General features: G+C 39.3%; 2 protein-coding genes across 4 annotated transcripts in view; one reads left to right on the top strand and one right to left on the bottom strand.

The window, feature by feature from the left end:
* The window catches only part of map7b (microtubule-associated protein 7b), a 45,276-nt gene extending 35,103 nt beyond the window's left edge, over positions 1-10,173 (bottom strand). For all 3 annotated transcript variants that reach the window (XM_041805546.1, XM_041805547.1, XM_041805548.1), the window contains exon 1: positions 10,106-10,173. In XM_041805546.1, coding sequence (XP_041661480.1) covers positions 10,106-10,151 — 46 coding nt within the window. In that variant the 5' untranslated portion in view covers positions 10,152-10,173. The remainder of the gene's footprint in view (positions 1-10,105) is intronic.
* si:ch211-57i17.5 (usherin) overlaps positions 10,101-12,067 on the top strand; it is a 60,365-nt gene continuing 58,398 nt past the window's right edge. The window contains exon 1 of the mRNA XM_041805550.1: positions 10,101-10,236. The gene's annotated coding sequence lies outside the window, so the exon portion shown is untranslated. The remainder of the gene's footprint in view (positions 10,237-12,067) is intronic.

Below are 12,067 nucleotides of genomic sequence, written 5' to 3'. Positions count from 1 at the left end.
ATTGCTAATGGAAAAATAAAATCAATTGTTTTGCCAGTGAGGTTGGCAGAGGTGACAGTCATACAGCAGGAGAAAGTGAGTACAACAAACATGGCAGCACCAGGGGAAGGACATTAGGAATGCAAGCAGGGCAAGAATGAGACAGACATTACAAATGAGGTTTGCAAGAAGTGCTAAATAAAATACTGTGGAAATAAGACAGTTGAACAGTTGAAAAAAGTGTATAGACCGCAATATATTGTATCGCAATACTCTCTGTACTGCAAAATGTTTAAAATCACAATAATATCAAGTAGTGACCCAAGTTTCATGATAATATTGTATTGTTGGGCCACAAGTGATTCCCACCCCTAGAAGTTACCGATATTATTATCTGATTACCTTCTTGTTGTCATGAGTCAAAGAATAGATGCTTTCTTGCACTTTTGATTTACAAAAATATCAAATACAAAAAATATGCATATTATTGGCAGATACGAAATCCTCTACCATTACAACTGATATATCAGCTGTACATTAGCAGTAAATATTGGCTATATTGTCTAAAAAATACCGGCCGTATGTAAGCCATGCCAACAGACCAATATCAGCAGAAGTCTTTTTCTTTTCTTAATCCTCATTCCTTGTTTTTACTGAAGATTGTATTTTTGTCCGACCTTAAACTTTAAAATCTGTTTCAGGGACCAAAGTTTATGTTTGAACTACATTTATATGATCAGTATCAATATCTGCTAAAATGATATATAAGCAAAAAATCCAATACAGTGCATCCCTAAGATAAGTTCAAGATTAGGATGAGTGGACATAAAACAAGACTACAGCTGCTCAACTGCCACTGCAATGTCACAGCAAACCGCTCCAAGTCCAAGCACTGCTAAAAAAAGTATCAATATCCTTAATGCCACTCTGTTAAAAAAGGGGATGATGACTTGCCCATTAACTTTCAAAATCAGTCAACAGTATAGATGCTGATGAGTGCTATACTATGGGCTCTTCTTGAAAGTTAACTGGCATGCCATCATCCCCCTTTTTAACAGTATATCCTTGTCTTCTTAACCTGAAGAGCACCTGATCCTGGCTACAAAGTTTTGGATACTTTTGACCCCATGCAGCACTCACCCACCCTTTATTCTACGAAATGCCACAACAGATTGTGCTGTGGATGAGTTATAGGAGAGCTCAGCTCTGTATCTTTTTAATTTCCTTGGTCTATGGCTTCATGTACTTCATTTACTCCACTTCACCTCTGCAAAGACAAAGTCCATGCCAGGAAACACTGAATGGGAAGGAACTACTACTGCATTAATGAAATGATACAAAAATAAATGGACAGCAAAGCTGATGTTCTGCTGTCAGAACAAGTTCCTGAATAAACTAATAACAGGGAGAGAAGATCAGTGAATAGTGGGATCTATTATCCCTGCTGTGACTGCAGACACCTGCTGTAGTCTTGACTGACCACTCTGCTTACTGAGGCATTATGACAACACGTGTCAAGTGGAGCTGCACCTTCACTCTCATCTGCTGCCCTTGTGTTGACCCAAACTTGCCTTGTCAGCCTGTTTCAACACACTGACACACAAAGTGACTTTTTCTCTCCAAGAACAAACAGCACCCTACACTGGCATGTAACAATGTAAAACAACAACTTCCTTGCTATACAAATTCAATGCTTATTTACCGCTAAAAAAATGATCCCTTTCACTATCCACAAATTCATAATTTTAACGATAGGTTTTTCTCTTGTAACTCTTCAAACATGGTTTAAAAATCTCTCAGCCCTTGATATTACTCCTTGCTAACTCCCTCACACACAATTCTATAGTTAAACAAACAGCAAAAAGTTCCACGTGCTCTCCGAATCGCACTCAGTTTTCCTCCATCTTTCTTCCCCATACCTTTTTTCTTCCTCCTGCACACATCTTTGCGTCTCTGTCCCTCCTCTTCCTCAGTGATGGTGAACAGTGCTGGGATGGCTGAGCGGCTGCTTCCCGTCCTCAGCTTCCGCTTGCCCCGCGAGCACCCATCTCCTCCTCCACCTCCTCCTTGTCCTCGTCCTTTACTTTCTGGCATCTCCTGCCCTGTTGCTAACCCTCAAGCCCCTGCTAACTCACCCAGCCCCTACCCATCCCACCCTGCAGAGGAAGGTGGGGAGGAGAAGGGGGGGCGGGGGTTTGATGGTGGTAGCCAGAGGATGGAGGGAGACGGGGTCACCCCTAGAAGCTTTTTTCCCTAGGAAGATGCTGAAAGCTAACAGCTGAAGCTAATGGCTAACTCCACTAGCTGCACATTACTGCTCTGTGTGTGAGACAGCAGAGAGGTGAGGGGGAATGAGACAAAGAGGAGGAGGAATAGGATGGGACAGGACAAAAAGAGCAGGAGAGATGGGAAAAATCCGATTATGAAATGTGGTAGATAAGAGAAAAAAGGAGACAGTTATGGAAAACTAAAGACTAAAGTGCAGAGAAATGATGAGTATGGAGTGAAAGTGAAAGACATAAAAAGAGCTGCTCACTGCCTGCGATGGTAGTGCCAGGCAGAGAGACAGAGAGTGCTGCAGAGTCTGAGCTCTTGTAGTCTGGCTTAAAGAAGAAGACTTAATCCACAAGACTGGCTCGGATGAGAGTCGGAAAAACTGCACTCCTCCTCCTCCTCACTCTTCTAGAGATGCTGCTGTCACTACGGTTAATGTGCGGGTCCACTTTCCCCTCCTCACCTCTCTCCCTCACGCTCTCTCTCACTTTGTCTATTCTGTAAATGCAAACCTGTCAGAAGAATCTCATCACACAGGCACTGGCTGTGCAGCAAACACACACACACACACACACACACACTGTGGCCCTCACACAAGTAAAACAGGGCATCAAGGCTGTTGAAATATTCAGTGTGGATCCAGCGGTGGAATGTGAGCCGGCACCGGTAAAGGGTTTCCCTGACAACAGCAACACATGGACCAATGACGCAGTGGCAGAGTGGGCTGGCATACTTTAACGTAAAGTGCACATGCACATTCAGCTAAGGGTGCACACACCAAACTTAACAATGCAGCACTGGAGCTGCCTCTGTGGTAGGGGTGTGTTCATGGAGCACATGGTATACGTCTCCACCCATTTCTCCACTTAAAGAACCATCAGCTGTTTGACATCCCACACAATGAATACAGGAATCTTTCCATCCATCTGCTGCTGAATCTTCTCATAAAAAGGACACTAAAGCCCTCGTATGGATCAATATTCATACAAAAGGAGTTTTATTGCAGATGAACTGCATGCATTGATCTTGCTTCTCCTCTTTGACTGCTTCTGCAAAAATACAGGACAGGAAAGAAGGAAACATTGAGAAAGTAAAGTGTCTGTGAATATGAACTCTGCAGAGTGACATACAGCAGGTGTCATTAAAGGCAGAGAAATGATAGGGCAATAAAGTTATAACAGTTATCAGAGTGCACATCAGTGGAGGGCTGTCCAGTAACAGTTCAAACATCAGCCTGAATAGCCATGTGGCATGTGCTTGTGCACACTTCTCACATCTGCCAACGCAAATACTCACATGATTGAACAACCAGCATGACAGCTTAAAGTTATCATGGCACCAAGAAGCAGAAGCTTAAAACAGCATGGCCACAAAAGGATTTAAGAAACCTTGGCTGCAAACCCTTCACAAAAACAGTGCTTGTTGCATTTTGTTTTAGATTAGGGCTGCAAGATATGAAGAAAATAAGCAATGTGGGGTAACATTATGCATAAATGATATAAAGTGTATTGAATAGACAAAACAATATGGGTGCTGGTTTATCTTAGTTGGTAGAGCAGGCACCTACACACATAGGCAAGAGTCCTCTGCACACTAGCTGCAGGTAGGTATGCACTGATACCACATTTTACAGACGTTGTTACAGACTAAGACTAAGGACTAAGTACTTCAATTTTGGTACAGATATACTTAATTACACTGTAACTGCTCTCAAAATTAGTTCATGTTATTCAAAACTCGTTTTAATTTCATGAGATGTTCTTCATCCCTCCTCTTGGCAAGTTATTTATGCATAGTTTTTATTCTCCTTTACTTTTTCCATCCTCATTTATGTTAAAACACCAACAAACTGCAGACATGGTTCAAACTTTGATGACATATTCATATAATGCTTTAGAATAGGGCAGCAGTAAACAATTTCTTTTGTAATTGAGTACTCTATCGATTCTTCTTGCGATTAATCAAGTACTCTAATAAGAAATATTGCATTTTTTAAATGACTCACTTTAGCTTTTTCAGGAGAAGTACAACTAGACAAATGAGAAAATAAGCTCAGCCCCTTAAATTAACTACTTCTACATTAAAACATGTTTTAACAGATTCTCTAAAGAAAATATATTTTACAAAGTACAATGAAGTTCTGATGGCAATTTACATTTCTTAAAGTTACAAGGAAAGGAAGTGAAATAATTACATTAGATTATGCCATATTTGGGGTTTTAGGGATCCTCTCCCAGAAATTTTTTGGTGTTTAAACATTATTTCTTCTATTGTAGTTTATTTCTATTTTCCAGTTTGTCATTAAAGTAAAGGGACACTTCATCATTTAACATCCTCTATTTTATGCATAAATCTAACATTTCACATTATAGCAAGAAAAAAGTTTCATCATTCACACAGTGGTCTGATGATGTCTGAAAGGTGAACCTTTAGATCACAGGAATATGGTCTATTTTTTCAAAAGGTGTTCACTTTTAATTTTGCACATTTTTATTTGTTAGTTAATCCACCATAAAAAATATGACCTTTTAAGACCATCCACTGACATGGAGAACACATCTTAAGGGATAAAGCTGCCTCTGTGACCTGTTGAATCCTGACTGTATGATGATGAACTTTGACCTATTTAGTATCTGTCACTGTCTGTGGCAATAGTGTGTTTCTATTTAATTGGTGTCAATTTATTATCAATATAAGTCTTATCAAATTATTCAGGATGCTGAAACTTTTTGAAAAATACGCTGTAATCAAGACGTCAGTGCGTTGAATTTAAACAATTTATCATTAAAGGTATAACATGCGCACGAGAGAGAGAGAGGGAAAGCACCAAAACAGGACTTGAATCGTGAGTCTGACGGTGTTCTGTAAAACCATCAGGTCAATCAGAGAAGTTTATGAAATGCCCTGAAGTCTGCAGACACAAACTGAGCGCTGTCTCACACCAGCGAGTCATGCAGGCAGCGCGTAAACTCGGAGATCTGCGTAGGTTCACCGTTGCAGACATGGCGCCATATCTGCCATGAAGCCACAGCCAGTGGATGCGTAAAGACGCAGGACGAGTACCTGTAAACATCACTGCATCAACTTCTCTTCCCTTGTGGTTTTCATGCCTCGTATCATGCATGTTACGTTATAGTAACGGCAAAAACAAGTGCATAGTGCAACACAAATAGCAGTCCGTGCAAAACACAGCACGCCATGCAACACATGGTGCGATGTCCAAGCTTACAGCATGGGTGTATATATATAGATACAGGGCTGATTTAAACAAAGCCTCGAGGCAGATAATTTTCCTCGAGAAATTTTTTGAATTGAACCACTCGGATAATTCGAGGAATTGTTTCAGCCCTACTTTAAAACGATGCCAAGTACAGTATCTGCAATGTTTTATAAGTACAAGTACTTAGGCTTGGTATCAGCACCAATTCTGAAACATGGTATCAGTATCTCTGCATCTCTAGTTAAGGGAACAATCCAGATTCTGATGCTGTTTGATGTAGGCTATATCTACATCCACCCTCCCTCCTCATATTTTGTGACTCTCAGCTGTCCTTTTTAAAGAAATACAAAAAAACTACAAAAAATGTCCATCTCTCTACCATAATTCATATTTCACAAAATCTGTTTCATATGTTTCACCTCAGTACAAACTAAATCCAGGAAAAGGTTAATTCATCAGAATATTTTCCCTGATAATGGGTGTAAGATAGCTTCATCTTTATCTATCAGCATCAGAATGTTTTGAAATCATAACCAGAATACTCACGCCCCCATCCAATAAATGTAAAGTACATGAGAAAGCATTGCTACATAGATACACTGCCACACATTTTTTCCCTTATTACTGTGATAAATTCAGACTTCTGTATTGTATTTATTGCAGATGCTATCATCTCTGTAACAATGACATTGTGCTTAATTGCGCAGCACCAATTTTGATTAATATTTGCTAAGAAATTCCCTGATAATATTTCCGTGCAGTATTAATTTTAAAAAAAGAGCAGTTGTACAGCTCCTCCATGATGATGTACAGAAATTCAGAACAAAACTTGCTGCCTCATCTCCTCAGGGGACACATGCTGATCATGAAAAAGCAATCTGATCTTTGTCCCTGCAGGATAGAGTAATGCTGTAATCCTACACTCTGACTTAAACTGGATAGGCTAGGCTACACACCCTTCTCACACCTACTGACTACAGAGACTCACAGACATGGGAATAGATTAAACATTTTGCTGATTTCAGATAAATTCATTGACTATGTTTTCATAGAATGTACTCAGGCTGTAAATGTTGCTCCAAATAATTAAACAAAATCAAAATATGACTTCACTTGCTACCCAGAGCGCTGCAACTTCTTACCACTGTCCAAAAAAGAAAAACTTATATTCAGAGACCTGCAAGAATATGCCAAAGGACATACAAGATGATTACTGTAGCTTTGTCACATCTAACTAATATTGAGTCAGCACCATATGCTTTGGCTGATTTCCACAACACCTTAACACCAGAAAATCCTGGAGCCCAGAGAAAAGGTCACCAATCCAGATTACGAACCATTATTGTACCATTCCTGTGGGTGAACTAAGTCATTTTAGACATGTTACTGCTCTCAAGAACTGGACTTACTCCAAAAGACAAAAGGTAGCTCAAGATTCTGCTGAAGGCAACAGAAGATTTAAGCTTAAGAACGTTTACACCTGTTGACATGACAGAGCTATGCATCCTCTGACAGCAACCAGTTAGAATCTATAAGTCAGCTGATGTTGGGAGAGATATTGCAACTGGTTTTGCAAACAGGAAAAAGTGCACATCAGTCATTATTTGCATGGCAGCTACTGAATGTTACAGATTATACAATGAGAGATGTGACAAAACTGTATATATTTTACAAAGAAGTACATCAGATTTCTACAGTTGTTACCAAGTTATGTTTATAAATGTCCATTGATACGCCTGAAAGTGTGTGTCTTTCTTAATGTGGACCCCAGGAAGACTAGCTGTGAGAGCAGTAGTTCCCATACTTTTCAGCCTACGACCCCCAAAATAACTGTTCCAGAGACCGGGGACCCCCACCGTAACTGAAGTTGGTCGAAGCATAGTTGAACACAGCCATGTTCATTCAAGAACTGTCATGTGCAGACTTTTAAATCTCACCAAATTACCATGACTTTATCTAAAACTAATTGTATGACTAAAATTACAAAAATTATTAAAACATGCAATTTGAAATCATTTAAAAAATAATCATTGTTTTTTTTTAAAGGCATCTCACAACCCCCTCTCAGTGTCACGTGACCCTTTAGGTGGTCCCGACGCCTAATTTGAGAACCAGTGCTCTATGGAACAGCTAACAGGGATACCAACAAACAAAATTTGAGAAACTTTACAGAATATATTCAGATGTTGTCTCCCATTGCAGTGCAATGCACTCTGGGTAGAAATGCACAGTGGTTGCATTGTTTTTCTTCCCACATTTTTCTGATTGTACTCGCCATATACATTACTGTAACTTGTTCTTTATTCTACTACTTCAATCTTTTAATTTCCACCCCATGTAGAAATGTAGTGTGATTCTTTTTACTGAATACATATAAAGGATACTAATGATAATCTAATAAAGTAAAAAAAATCTCAATATGCAGGGTTCCTTTTCAACAATATTACACCAGAGAGCTAACTAATTGATAATGCATATCAAAGGATGTTGTTTACGAATAGCTAGCAGCAAAATTTTAAGGCTTAACGTTTCACAAAATAGACTACCCTAAGTAGTACCTAAAATACCTCTTCACAAGTGTTTTCTTCATTCTTAACCTTTAATCCCAGTCTGTAAACTATAGTCTGTGTTTGTATAGCTTAACTCCTGAAGCCAACTTATCCTGATTAGACTAACCAAACATGACATACTCAAGAAAATTTACAACCCGGAAGAGCTAAAACATACCTAAACAATGAATTTGTGAGTTGTCACTCGAGTTGAGAGCTATACTCAGGAAAATATCAATGAAATTTAACATGCTTATACCCAAGCAAAGGGCATCTAATGGAGCAATATATGTTATAATGTTATGCTTTTATTTCCAAAGCAATACAGTTACACAGCAGCATCTACACTGCTCAATATTTTAGTGTTTCACCATCATCAGCAGTTTTACCATTAAGCAATGGTACCCACCTGGGACTCACGCTCCAAGCAGCCCCAAGATTTAGTCATTTGTGCATCAAGTATTATGTCTTAAATTGCTGATAAGGGACTAACAGTAAATAAAAAAGCAAAAAAATAGACTTTGAGTATCTAAACAAAGTCACTGGGGAGGACCCCTGGCCCCAACAGCAAGGTCAATGCCCCTAAAAAGAAAAACCAACATGTCCTCAGATCAAATTAAAATGAGATACATCTCTACAGGCATAATGTAACAATAGACTGATGGATTACTGCATGGTAATATGGCATGCAATAAATTAAAATGAGGATTTTGAAGCAGAATGGTGGATGTTTATCATATTTATACATTACACCCTGGACTACAGTCATGTCAAAATATTTAGATGTGAGTTAAAGAAATTATGGTCTTTTAGGAGGTGATGAGTAAGTACTGTTGGGTATTTCTAATTCAGTTAGTAGCTTGTTCTGTGGTCTTTTGGCTTCACCACCTCAAAAATACAATACATACAATACAAGAACTTTATTTGTCCCCGAAGGGAAATTCAATAAAAAAGGTGCTTTAGAATATCTTATTGACCCATTATGATTACCTTTATATAAATGGGACCTCCAAACAACTAAAACCACCCCTGTTAACAGAAACTCAACATTAATAAGTATTCATAGCTATCAGAAAGATAAGTTGCTACTCGGAGCGCAGCATCCAATCAGTGACGTCACCCCTGGCATACAACAATTGAAAACACCTGCTGTAGCACTGCTTATTGAACCCAGACCAGAAGTTACACATTTTTACTGAATATTTAACTAGTGTGATTCAGTAGCTTTCTGAACTGAATACAAGTTATACTTATTGTTGATTTTGGCGACACCTCAGGCGACACGCGGCCCTTTCTTTGATGTTTGCGCTTAGGGCAAATAATGAGAGTCAGCAGAAAAAACTTGCGCCATTTTTTTTTTCTTTTTGCAATTTTGATTTCATTATTCATTATGGGATAAAATTGCATAAAACCTGACAGAAGCCTGCCAAATAATCTAGTGAAACTGTAACGCAGTGAGGGAATGAGAGGGCTTTCAACACACCGTTTTTTATTTTTAAAAGACGATATGAACAATTACAAGCTTGTGTCAACGCTGTTTCTGGAATCAAGAGTTGAAGAAAGTGTAAGGAGTTAAGGAGCCTGCTCAAAAAATGAAAATATATCCTCATTATCACCGTCCATAGAAACAGGAGAAATTACTGAAACTTTTAGCCTGAAGACACAAACCCTCGCTCCCTTCCTGCTCTCTGTAGCCTTCATGTCCATTTATTCACCTGTCACGTTTAGGCTACTGAAGGAGCATTTCGACGAAATGTCAGCAACAGGTGTCTGTCCGAGCTCGACGACTTCAAAAGGTCTTTCAACAACATGGACAAAGGTAAAACTGAAAACATTTTCTCTAGTTTACAACACAAGTTGTGTTTAATACACGTTCAGCAGCCGGTTGGGTGAGTCGGTTGATAGTTAATCCCACTCCCGTGACTGACCCGGCTCCCTGTAGTTCTTGAGAATTCAGCGTCAGCGTTAAAACCACGGCAACATGGACGCAATTCCCCGAGCAACTTGGTTTCAAATAGTCAGTATAAAATCTCTTTCGTGTATAGAGTTTGTTAAAGTTACTTTTCTGTCCGTAGAAACTCACCTTGGGACTCTGGAGGAGATGCGTCGCTGCCATCCTGGTCCGCCATTTCTCCTGACGTCACTGAGAGGGATCAACGGCAGGAGCTCGAGGGACCTGATCCTGAGCCAGGCCGGGCACCCTCCCACGGACAGGTGGGGGACAACACAAGCTAACTGCTAATCTCATTAATTTAATAAATTGATAAATCCGTTTTATAAACACACACTAACGACAGAATTAACTATTTACACACTTAGCACTGTCAGTCACGCATTTACCTGAAATAAAACCTATCGCTCTGGTTGTTGCATTATTAGCTTTCACTTAGCTTAGAAAGCTCATGTTAGTTGATTGAGCTGTAAAACATGTTTATGCTATTTATAAAAGACTGCTTGATAAACGGAAAAGAAAAGGTGTGCAAGTGAAACTCCAAGGTTTGAGACTTATCTTTGGTGTAATGCTGACATCTGTTGACAGTAAGAGTGGATGACTTGTTAACTCATAGCTTTGGTTGCTGCATTGTTTGTATCATCAGCATATCTGCCACATTAAAACACCAGAAAGTAGCCCAAGAAGTAATAGTTTTTTTTTTATCACATTTCAAAACTACTATACTCTAAAAATAATTATGAGAGCCCTACGTCATATAAACTTAGCACAAAAAGAAATTAGATTTGTGTTTGGTGGATTATTTCTTTGTTGTAACAGTGTCTCTTGGCAATAGATCTTACACCGTTGGAAAGCCTGTTTTATTTCCTTTTTAAAAGGTGCCACACTTGTGGAAGGAACGTGCATTTGTGGGATGAGCAGCAGAGCTGAGTATGCGGGATGTGCCCATGAAAAATTTGCCAGATCTTCTCTGCCAAGGCCAAATGGATTATTTTGCCGTTGGCTCATATTTGGTGTCGTTTGGTGGATTGGATGATTGAATTCTGAAGAAACAAGACATACTGGCAATTTTACAGTTTATTTAGGAGCCTCAGAAGCGTGTGGAAGAACCATACAGCCTACAGTTCCTGAGTGCTCACAGGGTGAGGAAACAGTGTTCTTGTTTTGTGGCCCATCTCTGACATCCCCATAGAGAACTTGTGCTTTAGTTTGGAGATGGTATTAGGGCTAGCTCCAAATAATGCTGCAACTTGGTTTTGTGGAACACCAGCTTGGAGTTCCTCTGTTGCATGGGTTCTATTCAGACCAATCAAACGTGGCAATCCGAGGGCATTGATGGCAGCCATGTTTATTTTACTTTTAAAGTCACGTGATCACCTGAGGTCGTTGGCAGGTTGGAAGATGTGTGGTCTCAGTGGTCTCTAAAGGTTATAAGATGAAAAAATGTTTGAATTTGTCCTTATGTCCATGGTCTACCATAAATTTAAAATCATTTAAGATTTGTAAACCGTTAGGCTAAGTGTGTGGCCAGCCTTTCTGACCATCATAGCAGGGCCCATGCTCTCAGGGGCTGACAATCAGGTGCCAAACAGGCACCTGACCATCAAGCTCTAAACAAGAGAAAATAACAACTGCAAAAGCTGTTTGGCATCGGCAGAACAGAATTGGCCCATTTTTCATGGGCGCACCCACATACTCATCCCACAAATGCACGTTCCTTACAAATGTGGCTCCACTTAAAAGAGACATAAACAGGGTTTCTAAGTAAGTTTCACAGCTTTTTGAGTTGAGGAGCCCATCTTTATACTTCATGTTTCCATTTGGTTTACATAAATTCTGTGTATCATTCATTCAGTTGATATTGGATTGATAACTGAATAACATAATGGAAAAACGCTCATTTTCATTTCTGAAACAAAATCAAATAAACAAGGAACAATGTTTTTTTATTTTTTTTATATTAATCTTGAGATCAACGAATGGAATATGAAAATGTCCACGAGAAGTCAATTTGATTTCATTCTTCATGTGTAAATCGGCGCAGGTTTTATGCTCAGAAAAGCATCCCAAGATTCAAGAATCAATCATCTTTTT

This window comes from Cheilinus undulatus, linkage group 14 (genome assembly GCF_018320785.1).
Source record: "Cheilinus undulatus linkage group 14, ASM1832078v1, whole genome shotgun sequence".
NCBI lineage: Eukaryota > Metazoa > Chordata > Actinopteri > Labriformes > Labridae > Cheilinus > Cheilinus undulatus.
The sequence above is the reverse complement of the archived record's forward strand: the minus strand, read 5'-3'. Positions and strand labels throughout refer to the sequence as shown.